Below are 21,574 nucleotides of genomic sequence, written 5' to 3' on the forward strand. Positions count from 1 at the left end.
TGGGATGAGGGTGGGGAAGATTTCTTTCTTTCTTTTTGTCCCCTTAAATTTAGTTTGGATACAAAGAAGAGAAGAGATTGGAGTCTTTTCAATCCAGTAGTCGGCGGTAAAGCAACAATTTGGGTGCCAACTGCCTTTAAAATCCAACGAAAAAGGAGAAGAAGCCTGTCGGACCTTAACAGTGTGACACCCAGCGGAAGTAAACAGCCCAACCTGTAGTGGCGGGGAGCTGCGTGCATGAGCTGAATTAACTGGAAGACGATGTGTAGTTCGCGTAGTTGCAATTGAGGAACGATGTCTTCAGCTGATTGCTTGAGAGAGTTTGTCAACGAGCGACTAACTACAGCTGCCGAAGAAATATTCAGAGTTTTTATCAAAACAATCGTCCAGTACGAGGAGGAGATCGATCGTCAGCGCAGACTGCTGGATATCTGCTGGAAACCTGAAATAAAGTTACACAGGATAGGTGAGTAAAACTTCATCTGTTTGACAACATAAAACTGAGGTTTGGACTCGCCTGCTAGAAAAAAAACGATCACCTGCAGTCAGATGGCTGAGAGGATTACGCCATATATTTCAATTGTCTGTAATGTTGTTAATTTGCAGAAAGTCCTCTGTGCAAGTAGATGATATTTTGGTATAAAGGGTTTTCAATTTAGTAATGTGTCATACATGGAGAACAAACGCTGCACACTGTTTTAATCAGACTGACAAATGAAAGGGCAGAAAGAGCCAAATACACCAGACAATAACACTTTAATAAGAATATAACAAATCATCAGTCATTGGTAAAGAAACTGGAAGCTTAGAGTCAAACTCTTTGCAGATTAAAATAAGATCTGGTTCCTGTTTCAGTGTCAAGTGTACAATAATCCCTGCAACAAGATGGAAATAACTGACGTGTTGCATTTTATTCTTAAAATCTCAAAATAGAAATTAAAGGTAAGTTCAGGGAGGTGGTTCTCAAAATGTGGGGTACAGAGCGAGTCAGGTGGAGTCCAAGGGAAAAATATGAAGTGAAATTAATTTGATTTATGTAGGGGAAAAACAAACAAGACTTTGCTGGTCATACAAGCAAGTTGAACCTTATTTCACTCAAATTAAACATGGATAATTTTTTATTAGTTGCTTCCCCTATCATTCTTAATAATTGCTAAAATAAATAAATAAAATAAAATAAAATATGTGTTACGTGTTGTAGGTAATTAACTTTTTCAACTTCTGAAGTGAGGAATGTTAGAAAAATAAAGTTTGAAAACCGCTGGGCTGGGCTAGCACTATTGGAATTGGGTGGATTGATGAATAACAGTTTAAACTTATTCAGTTTCTCCGTTGAGTCACCTGCAGAGAGCCAAAAGAAAAATTGTTTCCTAAAATAGTGAGAGCCCAACTGAACTGTTGCGGTTTAATAATGATCTCTGCTTGTTTTTGTTTTTATTTTTATTTGTTTTGTTTTTTTAGTAGTATCCTGTTACTTTATCTCTGTTCCTCCAGAGCTTCCACAGCAACATGTCTATAAGGAGGAGGTTCTCACTGATCAGCAGCTCTGTAACCAGGAGAGGAACTTCAGTTTGTACCAAGAGGACCCAGAGCCTCTACAGATTAAAGAGGAACAGGAGGAACTGTGGACCAGTCAGACGGAAGAGCAGCTTGTATTGAAGCAGGAGACTGAGACCTTTATGTTGACTCCTACTCATGAGGAAAGTGACAGCTGTCATATAGCTGAGAGCCGAGATCAAAAAAGAGATAATCATGGAGACTCTGGATCAACTAGAAACACAGAGCCAAAACCAAAGAAAAGTCACAGTAAGTCTACCATGTCAAAGATTCACCGTATTACTGATGCAAGCAAAAAATGTTCAAATGTGACACTTTTGTGAAAAAAGCTCTTGTGAGAAGTTGTTAACTTTTAAAACATGTGACAGAACTGTCAGTGGTGGCTTGTCAGTCCACATTAGAAGAGCCAGCACTGGTAAATACTGTCCAGCATCAACCAAAGTTAGCAACAGTCTCCCAGGCACAGCAGTAATGTGTGGGTTTGTTTTGTGGCAGTGAAAACAGTGACATTGCAAAGGACATGATGCCATTTCAAATCATTGAGAGGTTTTCGATATAACAATAACTTGGTGAAATTACTTTACTGTGTGTATCAGTACTTTTTCAGCACATTTTACCAAAACCTTGATAATAACAACTGTGATAACTATGTTCACTATAGTGATGACATGAAATTTTCATACTGTTTCATCTCTAAGTGTACAGAATACTTAGGATATTTTCTGTTTTACTGTGCACCAGACAGCCTTTCCCTATGGGAAACTGCTGTGATTAAAAGTATTGGAAAGAGTAACTTACCATGTAATGATCTATATCCTTGCTGCTGACAGAGGTGGCAAAAGTGCACACACTCTTTACTCAAGTAGAAGTACAGATACTTGTGTTAAAAAAAAAAGTACGTACTGATATAACTTTAAATTGATGAATTTACTTTACTCCTGTAAAAGTGAAAATGTTCAGCTCTGAAATGTACTTAAAGTATTAAGGTAAAGTATCTCAGTAGACAGCTGAGATACTGGCTGTTTCTGTGCAGAGCAAACTGAACCTCACCTTTTCTCTGCAGTTTTAGTTTTCCATCACAGTAGTATTGAATTTCCTTTGTTCTCTGTTCCTCCAGAGCTCCCACAGCCACATGTCTGTGAGGAGGAGGAGGTGACTGACCAGCAGCTCTGTAACCAGGAGAGGAGCTCCAGTTTGTACCAAGAGGACTCAGAGCCTCCACAGATTAAAGAGGAACAGGAGGGACTCTGCACCAGTCAGGAGGGAGAGCAGCTTTTACTGAAGCAGGAGACTGAGACCTTTATGTTGACTCCTACTCATGAGGAAAGTGACCACAGTAACGCAGAACCAAACAGTGACTGCCAGCTCCTCTCTCATACCTTTCATGTAGCCGGGAGCCGAGATGAGAAAGGAGAAAACCACAGAGACCCGGAATTAACTAGAAACACAGGGCCAAAACTAAAGAAAAGACACAATAAAAGCAGAAGTCATAGTAACTTTACCACACCAAAGTTTCACTCTAATACTCACATTGGCAAAACGTCTTTAAAATGTGACACTTGTGGAAAAGCCTTTGTGTTTCAGTCAAAATTGAATGCACACGTCAGAAGCCACACAGGTGAGAAACCGTATTCTTGCAAAACCTGTGGGAAAAGATTCAGTCACATGTCAACATTAAATGTCCATTTAAGAATCCACACAGGTGAGAAGCCGTTTACTTGCAAAACATGTGGAAGAGCTTTCAGAAAGAGTAGTGATTTGTCAGCTCACATGAGAAGAGCCCACACTGATGATAAACCCTTTACTTGCACAATGTGCGGGAGTACATTCAGACTGAGTGATGACTTGACAGTCCATATTAGAAAAGCCCACACTGGTGAAAAGCCATACCTTTGCAAGACCTGCGGGAGAGGATTCACTGTAATGTCGAAACTGAAAATACATACAAGAATCCACACAGGTGAGAAGCCGTACCTTTGCAGCACCTGTGGGAAAACTTTTCATGACATTACATTATTGATGAGACATATGAGAGTCCACACAGGTGAGAAGCCATTTATTTGTAAAACGTGTGGGAAAGATTTCAGAGCTAGACCTAACTTGTTGGTGCATATGAGAACACACACGGGTGAGATGCCATATACTTGTAAAACCTGTGGAAGAGATTTCAGATTTAGGAATGCCTTGTCTGTGCACATGAGAACCCACACAGGTGAGAAGCCCTATACTTGCAAAACATGTGGCAGAGCTTTCACATATAGTGGTCACTTGACAGTCCACATGAGAACCCACACAGGTGAGAAGCCATATTCTTGCAACACCTGTGGGAAAAAATTTATTGATTCATCTCCTTTGGCAAGACATATAAAATCTCATACAAGCAAGTAGACTTGTATTTGCAAAATATGTGGGAAATTATTCAGTTTTAGTGTTTCATGATCATAACAAGAATTCACATAAGTAATTGAATCACTTGTGGGAAACGTTTTAGTCACCTACTTGAAAACACATCTGAAGATCAATACACACTGAAGAAACCATCAACCTAACACTCCTGTGGAGACGTGTTCACCTGCTGAATGAAATACACTTTTGCAGTAACTGCATCTCTAATGTAAATGTTTTCCATAAAGATGAGACATTAATATCTTCCCTTCATGTGACTGTATTACCTGTATTTATTAAAATGTAATCCAATCCTCAAATGGAGGAAAAATAATAGATTCACTGTGAAAGTAGCACCTGTTAATGGTTGTTGGTTTTACTAAATGTCTATTTATGAATGTCGAGCTTTTTTTTCAGAGCTCAAAGCCTATATCTTTTATGTATGTGGAGTTTTAATTCACCTTGCTTTTCAGTTTCACATCTATAACAAATTGAAATTCTGATAAAAAAAAAAAAACACTTAATGTAAATAAGGCAAATAGTTTGGATGCTGTGTACATCATGAATAAAAAGATAATGTAATGATTTGCAAATATTTTTTGTTCTACATTCAGTTGAATTCAGTGCAAAAACAATATATTTAATATCTATATTCAAATCATTGCATTCTGTTTTAAATTACATTTTACACAGCGTCACAACTTTTTTTGAATTGGGGTTTGCACAAATTTGGAAATCATATCATGTGTTGGTATTTACCATAGCTGTTATTTATTAGACAGCACCATTGGTTAATAGGTTAAGATGACCTGAGCACTGTGACTACAGAATAAGAATCAGGTTTATTGGCAAGTAAGATTTTACATATATATAATTTGTCTTGTCATTGTAATATCAGAAGAGCACTTATTTACTTTTACATGAGTAACATTTTAAAATCATCAGGAATGGCACCATGTATTTGTACTTAAATAATCTGAATACCTCTTCCACCATTGCTTGTTTGTTTTTTTTTTTATACAAAATCATTAACTGCGAAGTAACAAGAAGAAAAAGGAGCCTGTCCCAGCTAACACTGGGCCAGAGACGGGGTTCACCCTGGACAAGTCGCCAGTTCATCGCAGGGCTGAGACATAGAGACAGACAACCACTCACACTCACAATCACGCCTACGGGCAATTTAGAGTCAACAATTAACCTAGCATGCATGTCTTTGGACTGTGGGAGGAAGCCGGAGAACCCACGTCAACACGAGGAGAACATGCAAACTCCACTTAGAAAGGCCCTGCCCAGGACCTTCTTGCTGTGAGGCAGCAGTACTAACCACTGCACTGCATTGTGTGGAATAAAACACCGTCAGGTGAGAGCGGAACGACAGCTTCCGCTCTTCCTCTATCGGAACTTCAGAGTGTGGCACACAGCGGAAGTAAACAATGCAAGCGTCCGAGGCAGCTATCTGTGTGCATGCATGTCATTAACTGGAAGGAGATACTGTAGTCGTGTTGCAGCTAATTACTGCATTTGTAATTAAGCAACAATGTCTTCAGTTGATCATTTGAGAGAGTTTGTCAGCGAGCGACTAACTGCTGCTGCTGAAGAAATATTCAGAGTTTTTATAAAAACTGTCGTCGAGTACGAAGAAGAGATCGACCGTCAGCGCAGACTGCTGGATATCTGCTGGAAACCTGAAATAAAGTTACACAGGATAGGTGTGTAAGATATCGTTATTTTATATCTATGCCATTCAAACGTTTGGATTTGCCAGCCTGATTTTCTTGTCTTCAGAGTCAGTTTATAAGAAATTTTACGCTTTTTCAATAAAAAAAAAAAAAAAACAGAAAAGACACATAGCGCTTTCGTCGAATCTGGTCAAAGAATATTCAATAATAAGAAATATATTTATTTGATTATGAGACGACTGTGTATTGGCGATAGTATTTCAGATGAATGGCCGTCACAACTGAAGTGTGTTATTTCAGCACCATGAACAGCGCCATGGATTCACCTGCTGATATTTTGGCAACACAGCAGCTGATAGGCTGTTCACAAACCTGATTTGATCAATAACGTGATGTTGACGCCCATACAGCCAGACAACATAAGCAGCTGCTCTTTCTTACTTGAGTAATATTCCAGTAATGTAACAGTACTTCTACTTGAGTACAGATTTTCAGTATATTGCCTGTAACAAGCTGAAATGAACAGGTGTGTTGCTTTAGCACATCTGTTATTACAATTTCAAATTAGAAATAGAAGAGAAGTCTTTCTAGAGTCAGCACTACTGGACGTAGATCATGGAATATCAGCTGAACGTACTATGGACTGTTAACCGACATGGTTTGAACGTATCAATCTACCCACTGAGTCAACTGCAGAGTCCCCAAAGACAAAAATTTGTAAAGTACTGTTCTGCTTCAATAAAGATGTCTGCATGTTTTTTCTTTACCATCACTGTAGTATCCTATTTCTTTTTCTCTGTTCATCCAGAGCTCCCACAGCCACATGTCTCTATGGAAGAGGTTCTCACCGATCAGCAGCTCTGCAACCAGGACAGGAACTCCAGTCTGGACCAAGAGAAGCCAGAGCCTCTACAGATTAAAGAGGAACAAGAGGAACCGTGCACCAATCAGGCAGGAGAGCAGCTTGTATTGAAGCAGGAGACTGAGACCTTTATGTTGACTCCTACTCATGAGGAAAGTGACAGCTGTCATATAGCTGAGAGCCGAGATCAAAAAAGAGATAATCATGGAGACTCTGGATCAACTAGAAACACAGAGCCAAAACCAAAGAAAAGTCACAGTAAGTCTACCATGTCAAAGATTCACCATATTACTGATGCAAGCAAAAAATGTTCAAATGTGACACTTTTGTGAAAAAAGCTCTTGTGAGAAGTTGTTAACTTTTAAAACATGTGACAGAACTGTCAGTGGTGGCTTGTCAGTCCACATTAGAAGAGCCAGCACTGGTAAATACTGTCCAGCATCAACCAAAGTTAGCAACAGTCTCCCAGGCACAGCAGTAATGTGTGGGTTTGTTTTGTGGCAGTGAAAACAGTGACATTGCAAAGGACATGATGCCATTTCAAATCATTGAGAGGTTTTCGATATAACAATAACTTGGTGAAATTACTTTACTGTGTGTATCAGTACTTTTTCAGCACATTTTACCAAAACCTTGATAATAACAACTGTGATAACTATGTTCACTATAGTGATGACATGAAATTTTCATACTGTTTCATCTCTAAGTGTACAGAATACTTAGGATATTTTCTGTTTTACTGTGCACCAGACAGCCTTTCCCTATGGGAAACTGCTGTGATTAAAAGTATTGGAAAGAGTAACTTACCATGTAATGATCTATATCCTTGCCACTGACAGAGGTGGCAAAAGTACACACAGTCTTTACTCAATTAGAAGTACGGATACTTGTGTAAAAAAAAAAGTAGAAGTACTGATTTAACTTTAAATTGATGAATTTACTTTACTCCTGTAAAAGTGAAAATGTTCAGCTCTGAAATGTACTTAAAGTATTAAGGTAAAGTATCTCAGTAGACAGCTGAGATACTGGCTGTTTCTGTGCAGAGCAAACTGAACCTCACCTTTTCTCTGCTGTTTTAGTTTACCATCACAGTAGTATTGAATTTCCTTTGTTCTCTGTTCCTCCAGAGCTCCCACAGCCACATGTCTGTAAGGAGGAGGAGGTTTTCACTGACCAGCAGCTCTGTAACCAGGAGAGGAGCTCCAGTTTGTACCAAGAGGACTCAGAGCCTCCACAGATTAAACAGGAACAGGAGGGACTCTGCACCAGTCAGGAGGGAGAGCAGCTTTTACTGAAGCAGGAGACTGAGACCTTTATGTTGACTCCTACTCATGAGGAAAATGACCACAGTAAAGCAGAACCAAACAGTGACTGCCAGCTCCTCTCTCATACCTTTCATGTAGCCGGCAGCCGAGATGAGAAAGGAGAAAACCACAGAGACTCGGAATTAACTAGAAACACAGGGCCAAAACTAAAGAAAAGACACAATAAAAGCAGAAGTCATAGTAACTTTACCACACCAAAGTTTCACTCTAATACTCACATTGGCAAAACTTCTTTAAAATGTGACACTTGTGGAAAAGATTTTGTGTTTCAGTCAAAATTGAATGCACATGTCAGAAGCCACACAGGTGAGAAACCGTATTCTTGCAAAACCTGTGGGAAAAGATACAGTCAAATGTCAACATTAAATGTCCATTTAAGAATCCACACAGGTGAGAAGCCGTTTACTTGCAAAACATGTGGAAGAGCTTTCAGAAAGAGTAGTGATTTGTCAGCTCACATGAGAAGAGCCCACACTGATGATAAACCCTTTACTTGCACAATGTGCGGGAGTACATTCAGACTGAGTGATGACTTGACAGTCCATATTAGAAGAGCCCACACTGGTGAAAAGCCATACCTTTGCAAGACCTGCGGGAGAGGATTCACTGTAATGTCGAAACTGAAAAGACATACAAGAATCCACACAGGTGAGAAGCCCTATACTTGCAAAACATGTGGCAGAGCTTTCACATATAGTGGTCACTTGACAGTCCACATGAGAACCCACACAGGTGAGAAGCCGTATTCTTGCAACACCTGTGGGAAAAAATTTATTGCTTCATCTCCTTTGGCAAGACATATAAAATCTCATACAAGCAAGTAGACTTGTATTTGCAAAATATGTGGGAAATTATTCAGTTTTAGTGTTTGATGATCATAACAAGAATTCACATAAGTAATTGAATCACTTGTGGGAAACGTTTTAGTCACCTACTTGAAAACACATCTGAAGATCAATACACACTGAAGAAACCATCAACCTAACACTCCTGTGGAGACGTGTTCACCTGCTGAATGAAATACACTTTTGCAGTAACTGCATCTCTAATGTAAATGTTTTCCATAAAGATGAGACATTAATATCTTCCCTTCATGTGACTGTATTACCTGTATTTATTAAAATGTAATCCAATCCTCAAATGGAGGAAAAATAATAGATTCACTGTGAAAGTAGCACCTGTTAATGGTTGTTGGTTTTACTAAATGTCTATTTATGAATGTCGAGCTTTTTTTTCAGAGCTCAAAGCCTATATCTTTTATGTATGTGGAGTTTTAATTCACCTTGCTTTTCAGTTTCACATCTATAACAAATTGAAATTCTGATAAAAAAAAAACCACTTAATGTATATATATATTCAAATCATTGCATTCTGTTTTAAATTACATTTTACACAGCGTCACAACTTTTTTTGAATTGGGGTTTGCACAAATTTGGAAATCATATCATGTGTTGGTATTTACCATAGCTGTTATTTATTAGACAGCACCATTGGTTAATAGGTTAAGATGACCTGAGCACTGTGACTACAGAATAAGAATCAGGTTTATTGGCAAGTAAGATTTTACATATATATAATTTGTCTTGTCATTGTAATATCAGAAGAGCACTTACTTACTTTTACATGAGTAACATTTTAAAATCATCAGGAATGGCACCATGTATTTGTACTTAAATAATCTGAATAACTCTTCCACCATTGCTTGTTTTTTTTATATACAAAATCATTAACTGCGAAGTAACAAGAAGAAAAAGGAGACTGTCCCAGCTAACACTGGGCCAGAGACGGGGTTCACCCTGGACAAGTCGCCAGTTCATCGCAGGGCTGAGACATAGAGACAGACAACCACTCACACCTACGGGCAATTTAGAGTCAACAATTAACCTAGCATGCATGTCTTTGGACTGTGGGAGGAAGCCGGAGAACCCACGTCAACACGAGGAGAACATGCAAACTCCACTTAGAAAGGCCCTGCCCAGGACCTTCTTGCTGTGAGGCAGCAGTACTAACCACTGCACTGCATTGTGTGGAATAAAACACCGTCAGGTGAGAGCGGAACGACAGCTTCCGCTCTTCCTCTACCGGAACTTCAGAGTGTGGCACACAGCGGAAGTAAACAATGCAAGCGTCCGAGGCAGCTAGCTGTGTGCATGCATGTCATTAACTGGAAGGAGATACTGTAGTCGTGTTGCAGCTAATTACTGCATTTGTAATTAAGCAACGATGTCTTCAGTTGATCATTTGAGAGAGTTTGTCAGCGAGCGACTAACTGCTGCTGCTGAAGAAATATTCAGAGTTTTTATAAAAACTGTCGTCGAGTACGAAGAAGAGATCGACCGTCAGCGCAGACTGCTGGATATCTGCTGGAAACCTGAAATAAAGTTACACAGGATAGGTGTGTAAGACATCGTTATTTTATATCTATGCCATTCAAACGTTTGGATTTGCCAGCCTGATTTTCTTGTCTTCAGAGTCATTTTATAGGAAATTTTACGCTTTTTCAATAAAAAACAAAACAAAACAGAAAAGACACATAGCGCTTTCGTCGAATCTGGTCAAAGAATATTCAATAATAAGAAATATATTTATTTGATTATGAGACGACTGTGTATTGGCGATAGTATTTCAGATGAATGGCCGTCACAAATGAAGTGTGTTATTTCAGCACCATGAACAGCGCCATGGATTCACCTGCTGATATTTTGGCAACACAGCAGCTGATAGGCTGTTCACAAACCTGATTTGATCAATAACGTGATGTTGACGCCCATACAGCCAGACAACATAAGCAGCTGCTCTTTCTTACTTGAGTAATATTCCAGTAATGTAACAGTACTTCTACTTGAGTACAGATTTTCAGTATATTGCCTGTAACAAGCTGAAATGAACAGGTGTGTTGCTTTAGCACATCTGTTATTACAATTTCAAATTAGAAATAGAAGAGAAGTCTTTCTAGAGTCAGCACTACTGGACGTAGATCATGGAATATCAGCTGAACGTACTATGGACTGTTAACCGACATTGTTTGAACGTATCAATCTACCCACTGAGTCAACTGCAGAGTCCCCAGAGACAAAAATGTGTAAAGTACTGTTCTGCTTCAATAAAGATGTCTGCATGTTTTTTCTTTACCATCACTGTAGTATCCTATTTCTTTTTCTCTGTTCATCCAGAGCTCCCACAGCCACATGTCTCTATGGAAGAGGTTCTCACCGATCAGCAGCTCTGCAACCAGGAGAGGAACTCCAGTCTGGACCAAGAGAAGCCAGAGCCTCTACAGATTAAAGAGGAACAGGAACCGTGCACCAATCAGGCAGGAGAGCAGCTTGTATTGAAGCAGGAGACTGATACCTTTATGTTAACGCCTTCTCATGAGGAAAGTGACCACAGTGAAACAAAGCCAAACAGTGACAGCCAGTTCCCCTCTAACGACTCTCATGTTAATGAACACAAAGGAGACAATCATGGAGACTCGGAATCAACTGGAAGCACTAAGCCAAAACCAAAGAGAAGTCACAGTAAGTCTGCCATGCAAAAGATTCACTGTAATTGCAAATGTGACACTTTTAGAAAAGCTTTTGTGTCTCAGTTAAAATTGAGTGCTCACAATAGAAGCCACTCAGGTGAGAAGCCATATTCTTGCAAAACCTGTAGGGAAAGCATTAAATGTTTATTTTAAGAATCCAAATAGGTGAGAAGTTGTTTACTTGTAAAACATGTGACACAACTTTAACACAGGGTGATGACTTGTCCACACTGGTAAATACTTTGGCATTAGCTCAAAGAAAAACAGGTTTCTAAAATAGTTAGAGCCCAACTGCAAGTACTGTTGTGGTTCAGTAGTTATGTCTGCATGTTTTTCTTCACTTTCACAATAGTATCATTTTCCTTTTGTTCTCTGTCTCCACAGAGCTCTCACAGCCACATGTCTGTAAAGAAGAGGAGGTTCTCCCTGACCAGCAGCTCTGTAACCAGGAGAGGAACTCCAGTCTGGACCAAGAGAAGCCAGATCCTCCACAGATTAAAGAGGAACAGGAGGAACTGTGCACCAGTCAGGCAGGAGAGCAGCTTGTATTGAAGCAGGAGATGGATACCTTCATGTTGATTCCTACTTATGAGGAAAGTGACCACAGTGAACACAATGAAGCAAAACCAAACAGTGACCACCAGCTCCTCTTTCACAACTTTCGTGTTGCTGAGAGCCAAAATCAGAAAGGAGACAAGCATGAAAACCCAGAACCAACCAGAAACACAGAGCCAAAACCAAAGAAAAGACATCACAAAAAGAGAAGCCAGAGTAACTTTACCATGTCTTTCAAATGTGACACATGTGGAAAAGCCTTTGACTGTCAGTCAAAATTGAATGCTCACATGAGAATCCACACAGGTGAGAAACCATATTATTGCAACACCTGTGGGAAAAGATTCAGTCAGATATCAACATTAAACGTGCATTTAAGAATCCACACAGGCGAGAAGCCATTTAATTGTAAAACATGTGGAAGAGCTTTCAGACAGAGTAGTAACTTGTCGGCTCACATGAGAAGAGCCCACACTGATGAGAAGCCCTTTACCTGCACAACATGCTGGAGTACTTTTCGAAAGAGTGGTGACTTGGCAGTCCACATTAGAAGAGCCCACACTGGCGAGAAGCCATACCTTTGCAAGACCTGTGGCAAAGGATTCACTGTAATGTCAAAACTGAAAAGACATACATTAATCCACACAGGTGAGAAGCCGTACCTTTGCAGCACCTGTGGAAAAACATTCCGTGACACTACAGTATTCATAAGGCATATGAGGATCCACACAGGCGAGAAGCCATTTACTTGCAAAACATGTGGGAAAGATTTCAGAGCTAGACCTGAGTTGATAGTCCACATGAGAATCCACACGGGTGAGAAGCCATACGTTTGCAAAACATGCGGAAAAGATTTTAGATTTCGAAGTACCTTGTCGATTCATATGAGAATCCACACGGGTGAGAAGCCCTATATTTGCACAACGTGTGGGAGAGCTTTCACATATAGTGGTCACTTGACTTTCCACCTGAGAAGAGCCCACACAGGCGAGAAGCCGTATTCTTGCAACACCTGTGGGAAAAGATTCTGTCAGATATCAGCATTAAACGTTCATTTAAGAATCCATACAGGGGAGAAGCCATTCACTTGTAAAATATGTGGTAGGGCTTTCAGACAGAGTAGTAACTTGTCAGTCCACATGAGAACCCACACAGGTGAGAAGCCATACGTGTGCAACACCTGTGGGAAAATATTTGTTGATGCATCTGATTTGGCAGAACACATAGAATCTCATACAGACAAGTAACCTTGTTTTTGCAAAATATGTGGGAGATGATTCAGTTATACAGGATTGTGGGCAAAACACACAAGAACTGACAGAAGTGAGAAGCCACATAATTTGTGGGAAAAAGTATTACTTAAATCACCTACTTGAAAACCCATCTAAGGATCAATACACACAGGAGAAACCATCAATCTGAAACTCCCATGGAGACTTGTTCACCTACAGAATGAAGTATGCGTTTGCTGGACAACATCTCTGTGACTGAATGTAAATGTTTTCCATGAAGATTAGATGTCTATAGTGTAAAGTTTCCCTTCATGTGACTGTGTTACTTTTATTTCTGTTATCAACAATATTTATTGAAACGTAATTCAATCCCAATTGGAAGAAAAATAATAGATTCGCTGTGAAAGCAGTGCATGTTAATGGTTGTTGGTTTTGCTAAAGGTCTGTTTATGAAAATCATGCTTTTTTTCAGTGCTCTAAACCCAAATTGTTTATATGTATGGACTTGTAGCTCACTTTGCTTTTCAATTTCACATCTATGACAAATTGAAAGTTGATTAAAAAAAAAAAACACTTCCAATGTAATTAAGGGTGTTGAGGTCAGATTAATTAGGCTCAGCAATAATGTGTTCCTAGAGTGGTGTGTACTACAATAAAAAAAAAAATTTGGGACGCTGTGTAAAACATAAATAAAAAGATAATGCAATGACTTGCAAATACTTTTTGACCTACAATCAACTGAACACAGTGCAAAGACAAAATATTTAATGTATATCACTACTCATTTTGAATTTAATCACTGCAACATGTTGGGAAAGAGCATGTTTACCGCTGTATTACATCACCTTCTCTTTTAACTCTCAGTAAGCATTTAGGAATTGAAGACACTAATTTTTGAAGTTCTGAAAGCGTTTTTTTCCCCATTCTTGCTTAACATATCACTTCAAGTCCTCAACAGTCCTGAGTCATGTCTGGACTGCAAGACTGCAATTAATGTGAACGATTTCAGCTCTAGCAAAGTCTTGAAAATTCACATAGGAACCCACACAGGTGAAAGGCCATAACTTTTCATCACCTGGGGAAAAAAAGCTGCTTTGATGTTCCTCATTTGGCATTTAAGGAAAGCTTTGTATTTCTATTTGCATATTATGTGGGAGACACTTCAGTTCTAGTCGTCCTTTGTCAAAACACACAAGAACTCTCTGCCACATAATTGCTGTGCAAAAAGTTTTTCTCAAATCACATACTCAAAAAAGACCTCAGGATAAATATGCACAGGAGAAACCATCAAGCCGAAACTCACATTCACCTACTGAATGGAATACACTTTTACAGGAGCTACAATGCTGTAACTGAATGAATACAATTTTCCACTGAGAAGAAGCTACAAAAAAGTGTGAGGCAATGAGCACTTAGTTCCTAAAGATGTTTGACCTGTTAAATGAATATTCTTTTATTTGCTTCATACTACCTTAGGCATACGACTGGATTGTGAACTCCCTCATGTTGATGCAGGGAAACCCTCTCTAGTGGTGTTGAGTCACTTATGTTGTCATCCTGCAACCAGGGTTTTTTGTTTCTGCAACATGTCATTTGATTATATATTTTTTGTGTATCTTGTGATGTGTTCAACTTAATATTTTTGATGTTTTTGAGGTGACACATACACTCAAATTATGTCTGATGTATTACATTGTTCTGCCAATAAATCAGCATAAATAGTAGTAATCAACACAGTGATCGGTGCCTAAATGAGCATGACCAATGAAATGCTGTTTTTTGATCTCATGTATGTATTCTAACAGTAAAGCTTTTTCACATTAGGATGTGACAATATTCACACTGAAGTTTAAAGCTGTAAGCAAGTTAAAATATTCATACTGAGTAAGAGCTCTTTTCAGAGTGTAATGTTTTAATGCTGAAGCTGGATGTTAAGTTTAGGCACAATTTCATACCTTTTGATGGGGTGATCAGTGGAGCTGTGTCATATTAAGTATGGGGTTCCTACTCAGTATGCGTAAGTATGGAATTTGATTTTAGTAATTTCACGGTCTGGATAAGTATGGAAAAAATGATCACAGAAGTAGTTTTTTTTTTCATTTCATGGTGTTTGGAGCAGGCAAACTGCAACCAAAATGTTTATCACTGTGTGAAAGTGGCGTGGGTCAAAGACAATGACAAAGTTACACACAAATGTCTAATAGGATAAAATGATGAGGTGAAGTCATTTTCCTTCCAAATGGTCAAAGGACAGCTTCACTGTGACATCATAATGTTCAGGTCTCTAACAGTCCTCTGTTCTCCTCTGTAAAATAGTCTGTAAATGAAAACAGCATGTTTCTCACTGGAAATGATTCACTGGAATCATACATGTATAGTTTTAACTTCTATTTTAATACCTTGTATTAATTTCCTCTGAAGTTTCAGATCAATATAGTGGTAACCTTCATATTAAACTCCTTCAAAGTTTTCACTACATACATTATAAGAGCATCCACACAGGTGAGAAGCCATATTCCTGCAAAACATGTGGGAGGGGTAACAGATCTAGCAGTAACTTGAGAGGCCACTTCACAGGTGAAAATTTGTACACCCTAAACATATGGAGGAGGTTTAGTTCAGTGATGAAAAGATGCACAAAATAAAGAGGTGTGTATTTTCATACATTACTGTATGCTGGAGCGACAGCATTTCTCAGTACAATTTCTCTGATATTTATTTTGTATATTTTTGTTTCACAGTGCACAGTGCTGTCACATTTTGATCAATGCATCTTTTATCACGACTTGTTTTAATTATTATCTGCAAACAGAAGATCAACTTTTAGTTTTGAATAGATGTTTAGAAAAGAGACAAGCGAGGTAGATCTACATCCTTGCTGCTGATATAAACACAGAAGTTTCGAATAAAACGGAACGAAAAGCTCCGGAACGTCCCCTGTCGGAACTTAACAGTGTGACATCTGGCGGAAGTGAACAACACAAACGCTACTTAGCTGCATGCATGTATTGAATTAATGAAAACAAAATATTACATTCGTAGCGCTGCTAATTATTTAACTTGTGATTAATCGATAATGTCTTCAGCTGACTATTTGAGAGAGTTTGTCAGTGAGCGACTAACGGTTGCTGCTGAAGAAATATTTGAGGTTTTTATAAAAACTGTTGTCGATTACGAGGAAGAGATCGATCGTCAGCGCAGACTGTTGGATATCTGCTGGAAACCTGCAATAAAGTTACACAGGATAGGTGTGTAATATTTATTCATTGATTAAGACAGATATCTACACGATCTCAATTGTTAGAATAAAACCGATAATGATATACCGCTCGTCCATCAGTGGTTTGCTGCTCCTTCAGTGCCATGGACGGTGCTAGGATCTTTTTTTCTACCTGTGCTAAAGGGAGGCTTGAACAAAATGTGGGGTGCAAAGGAAATAGTCGATTTTCGTGATTGCAGAGTTACTTTATATTGAAGTTATACTTATGTTTTTTTCTATAAGAGCAGATATGGCAACACTTTAAATGTACAATTTAGTAGGTTAATTGAATTTGGACAAAGAATATTAAACAAAATAGCTGCAAGCCTCATGCAACTGATCACAAGGTGCTGACGAAAACGTCTGTCAAATGCAAAGGTGAAAGACTTAAGCACTGGACAGCTCCCCTGACACACTGCAGTCAAAGAGACAACACGCTGCAGCTGCACTCCAGAGACAGAGAGACTGACATAATGATAATGTCACCTCTTGATTCAGAAACGCTCTGATCTGGACCTTTTTTTTTCTTTATTTGTTTTTCTTACACTTTTTAGTTATGAACAGCAGGGAAACAGAGATCCACCGCAGCTTTTAGAACTCCTGCAAAGTCAAAGTCACTTGGAGTGGTGGGTGCTAAGCGGGTGGAATTAATGACAACTCAAACAGGCCACAGTGTCCCGCTAGTGCTGTTTGCTGCATAAGCAGACACAGTCATGCTCTGAGCACAGTGGCTGTTCAATTCAATTTATTTGTAGATTGCAATCACACACGACCTTACATTATATTAACCTAAATGTTGCTGATTATAAGCGGCACCTGATATATGGAAATTCAACTTGCCAGTTGAACACAAGCGGCACACAACTGTGTAGACATTGATATGTGTCACTGAATGAGTGGCATACCACTCTACAGATCGGGATGTCACTGAACCACTAGTGGCATACCATCAGCCACTTTTGATCTTGGTGCTGCTGCACAACGCACTGATACAGTACAAGAACGAGATATTTAATGTTTAAATTGATAAACTTTGTTGTTTTTTGTAAGTATACACTCACTCTGAATTTAATGTCTACAACATGTTCCAAAAAGGTTGTAACAGGGGTAACAGAAAGACTGGGCAAGGTGTGGAATCCTCAAAATACCTGTTTAGATCATCCACAGGAAAACAGGTTAACTGATAACACGTGATATTGTCATGTTTGGGAATGAACAGGGCATACCTGAAAGGCTCAGTTGTTCACAAGCAAGGATGGAGTGAGGTTCACCACTTTGTGAAAAACTTGAGGGAAAATAGTCAGTTTAAGAGCAACATTTCTCATCACAAATCTGCAAGCAGTTTAGGCATTTAAACCATTTACAACCTACTATATAATTTGCCTATAATCTTTGATTTTGCAGGTGGCACTGCATCAAACAAAACCAACATGACTGTTTAAAGAATATTACTACAGGAGCTTGGGAACACACTGAAAACTGTTTTCTGCATACGCAGTTCATTGCTGCATCCACTGTGATTATATGCTATGAAGGCACCATTAATGCTGAAAGGTACATACAAGGTTAAGAGCAACATAAGCAGTCATCCACACATCTTTTTCAGAGATGTTTCTGTCCCTGCTTATTTTAGCAAGACAATGCCAGCAACCTTCTGCATGTGTTACAACAGTGTGACTTTGTAATAAAAGAATTTGGATACTAGACTGGCCTGCCTGCAGTCCAGACCTGTCTCCCATTTAAAATATATGGTGCATTATAAAACAAAAAATACAGCAACAGAGAGCCTTAGTTACCAAATGCTGACTGAATGTTGTTATTGAAAGAAAAGGTGATGTAACACAGTGGTAAACATGCCCCTTCCCCAACTTTTTTAGAATGTGTTGGAGGCATCAAATTCAGAATGAGTGAATATTTACAACAAACAATAAACATCAGTTTGAACATTAAATATATCATCTTTGTACTGTATTTAGGTGAATATAAGTTACAGGATTTGCAAATCATTGCATTCTGTTTTTGTTTGTTTTACACAGCGCTCCAGGTCTACATATGCACACACATGCCACAAAGTCAGCAGAGAGCCTGCAGTGCAGACAGTGAACCAACTCCAAGAAGAAAGTGAAAGAAATATAAATACTCATCCCCACTATGTTTTACCTAATCACAGCATGCTAACTATTCTGTGCACTCCGATTCAAAACAAAGCAACATGGGCCCTCAGGTTTTTCCAGATGACTGGTGAAGGCTGATGATAACAAGTTTGCAACACTTTTGTTTTTGGTGAAGCAAGAAATTCCTGTTTGTGTACATTCTATACCATTTTTATGATCCACCCCAAATACCGAAACACTTTGTTTTGCATGTCTGCATGTTTTTCTTTTCCATCACAGAAGTGTCATTTTCCTTTTGTCCTCTGTTGCTTCAGAGCTCCCACGGCAATATATCTATGATGATGATGAGGAGGAGGATGTTCTTGATGGCCAGCAGCTCTGCAATGAGGAGAGGAACTTCAGTGAGGACCAAGAGAACACAGTGCCTTCACAGATAAAAGAGGAAGAGGAGGATTTCAGCATCAGTCAGGAGGAAGAGCCGCTTGTACTGAAGCAAGAGGAGACTGATACTTTTATGTTGAATCCTACTCATGTGGAAAGTGACCACAGTGGACTAGAACCAAATAGTGACCACCATGTCCTCTTGAACAATTCTCATCTAGCTGAGAGTCGAGATCAGAAAGAAGACGAGCACGAAGGCTCAGAATCAACTACAAACACAGAGGCAAAACCACAGAATCAATATTACAAAAGCCAAAGTCACAGTAACAACTTGTCAGAGATTGACAATAATACTTACCCAAGCAAAAATTCTATGAAAAGATTCAATCAAGCATCAGCATTAGATGTTGATTTAAGAATCTACACAGATGAGAGCCCACACCTTTGCAAGACTTGTAAGACCTGCAGGAAAACATTCAGTAGCATTTCAACACTGAACAGACACATGAAAATCCACACAGGTGAGAGGCCGCACATTTGCATGACATGTGGTAAAAGCTTCATTGAACTGTCAAAATTGAAAAACCACATGAGAATCCACACAGGTGAGAAGCCATACCTTTGCAACACCTGCGGGAAAAGTTTCAATAAAATCTCAAGTTTTAAAGAACATATGAAAGCCCACCCAGGTGAGAAGCCATACAGTTGCAAAGTATGTGGAGAAGATTTCAGACTCAGCAGTGACTTGAAGGTCCACATGAGAACGCACAGAGGTGAAAAACCATACCTTTGCAACACCTGTGGAAAAAGGTTTAGTCACACATCATCATTAAAAATTCACTCAAGAATCCACACAGATGAGAGGCCGCACCCTTGCAAGACCTGCGGGAAACCATTCAAAAACATTTCAACATTGAACAGACACATGAGAATCCACACAGGTGAGAGGCCACACATTTGCATAACCTGCGGGAAAAGATTCATCGAACTGTCAAAATTGAAAAACCACATGACAACCCACACAGGTGAGAAGCCATACCTTTGCAAAACATGTGGGAAAAACTTCTGTGCAATATCCGCATTGAATGCTCATAAAAGAATTTACACAGATGGGAAGCCCTACACATGCACAACATGTGGGAAAGATTTCAGACTTTGCAGTGACTTGAAAGACCACATGAGAACGCACACAGATGAGAAACCGCATCTTTGCAACACCTGCGGGAAAACATTCAGTCACCTGTCAGCATTGAACAGACATATGAGAATCCACACCGGTGAGAAGCCACACGTTTGTGTTACCTGCGGGAAGAGATTCATTGAAATGTCAAAACTGAAAAATCATATGCGAACCCACACAGGTGAGAAGCCATACCTTTGCAAAATATGTGGGAAAAGATTCTGTTGGATGTCAGCATTGAGCACTCATAAAAGCATTCACACAGGTGAAAAGCCCCATACTTGTACAACATGTGGGAGAGCTTTCAGACAGAAAAGTAACTTAGCAATCCACATTAGAAGTGCCCACACTGGAGAGAGGCCGTACCTTTGCAAAGTATGCGGGAAAAGGTTCTGTTTTCTATCAATATTGAACACTCATAAAAGAATTCATACAGGTGAAAAGCCCTATACTTGTACAACATGTGGGAAAGCTTTCAGACAGAGCGGTACCTTGACTGCCCACATTAGAAAGGCCCATGCCGATGAAAAGCTGTAATTTTGTAACACCTGTGGAAAAAGATACTTTGTTTCTCATTTGACATTTAAGGAAAGCATTGTGTTTGTATTTCCATATTATGTGGGAGGTGATTAATTTCCAGTGGTTCATTGTCAAAACACACAAGAACTCTCAGAAGTGAGGAGCCACATAACTGCAGCACTTGTGGGGAACATTTACTCAAATCACAGACTTGAAAAACACCCGAGGACCAATATAAAAAAATCACCAACTGCTTTGTGTGTTCTGCCATCTTTTTGCACCACCATTGCTGTGGTGGCACGTCATGTCTGTCATTCTGTGTCTGCTAGTTGGGTGCAGAAGGGAACCCCAAATTTGTGAGAGTCAACATGGATAATTGGACAGCGGCCCTCAGTTACTGGTGAAGGGTCCTTTTAGGATGGTTGTGACAATAGCCAGAAATGGATAATGGAGAAGAGAGAAAACAGACCACTTGTGCCACATTTAAGTGATGAAGTACTGTGTAATATTCAGGTATTTAAGATTTTCAGGAACAATGTTCCTTTGTGTAAATACTTTTGATCACTATGGCAGATCCTAGTCCTCTAACATTGCATAAAAAATAAGTACAGAAGTACAACATTTTAAACTTCTTATGATGGTTCACATTCATTCATGATCATACTGTAGGGGGATGCCACTGCAGCAATGGCAGCTTGTTTACTTCCAGTTCTTCCCTGAATTCAGCTATACACAGGAGAAACCATTTGAGCTGAAACTCATGTTCACCCACTGAATGGAATTAACTTTTACAGTAGCTTCAACATTGTAACTGAATGCATGCAGTTTTCCATGTAAAAAAAGGCTAAATCTGTCTGTCTGTCTTTAGTTCCTAAAGATGTTTTTTTTACTTTATACTAACTCAGTTATATGAGTGGACTGTGAACTCTGATGTCGATACAAAGAAACCCTCTGTAGTGGTATTTGGGTCACTTATGTTGTCGTCCTGCAATTAGGTTTT

The 21,574-nt window shown here is 39.2% G+C and overlaps 4 protein-coding genes across 4 annotated transcripts; all 4 read left to right on the forward strand.

Moving 5' to 3' along the window:
* Window positions 1–1,499: 1,499 nt before the first annotated feature.
* On the forward strand, window positions 1,500–4,197 carry LOC146320406 (uncharacterized). Its single transcript, XM_084728662.1, has 2 exons — window positions 1,500–1,806; window positions 2,675–4,197. Exons 1-2 carry the CDS (start codon window positions 1,680–1,682, stop codon window positions 3,943–3,945), a joined length of 1,398 nt encoding a protein of 465 aa, XP_084584788.1. The 5' UTR covers window positions 1,500–1,679; the 3' UTR covers window positions 3,946–4,197.
* Window positions 4,198–5,286: 1,089 nt separating this feature from the next.
* Window positions 5,287–8,920, forward strand: LOC146320407 (uncharacterized). Its single transcript, XM_084728649.1, has 3 exons — window positions 5,287–5,651; window positions 6,430–6,741; window positions 7,611–8,920. The coding sequence occupies exons 1-3, from the start codon at window positions 5,480–5,482 to the stop codon at window positions 8,630–8,632; spliced, it is 1,506 nt and encodes a 501-aa protein (XP_084584775.1). The 5' UTR covers window positions 5,287–5,479; the 3' UTR covers window positions 8,633–8,920.
* Window positions 8,921–9,840: 920 nt separating this feature from the next.
* Window positions 9,841–13,243, forward strand: LOC146320408 (uncharacterized). The gene is made up of 3 exons (XM_084728645.1): window positions 9,841–10,203; window positions 10,982–11,326; window positions 11,719–13,243. Exons 1-3 carry the CDS (start codon window positions 10,032–10,034, stop codon window positions 13,134–13,136), a joined length of 1,935 nt encoding a protein of 644 aa, XP_084584771.1. The 5' UTR covers window positions 9,841–10,031; the 3' UTR covers window positions 13,137–13,243.
* Window positions 13,244–16,097: 2,854 nt separating this feature from the next.
* On the forward strand, window positions 16,098–20,933 carry LOC146320409 (uncharacterized). The gene is made up of 2 exons (XM_084728644.1): window positions 16,098–16,369; window positions 18,809–20,933. The coding sequence occupies exons 1-2, from the start codon at window positions 16,198–16,200 to the stop codon at window positions 20,590–20,592; spliced, it is 1,956 nt and encodes a 651-aa protein (XP_084584770.1). The 5' UTR covers window positions 16,098–16,197; the 3' UTR covers window positions 20,593–20,933.
* The last annotated feature ends 641 nt before the right edge of the window (window positions 20,934–21,574 follow it).

The sequence above is a fragment of the Lutjanus erythropterus genome, chromosome 10 (genome assembly GCF_056507025.1).
Source record: "Lutjanus erythropterus isolate fLutEry1 chromosome 10, fLutEry1.hap2, whole genome shotgun sequence".
NCBI lineage: Eukaryota > Metazoa > Chordata > Actinopteri > Lutjaniformes > Lutjanidae > Lutjanus > Lutjanus erythropterus.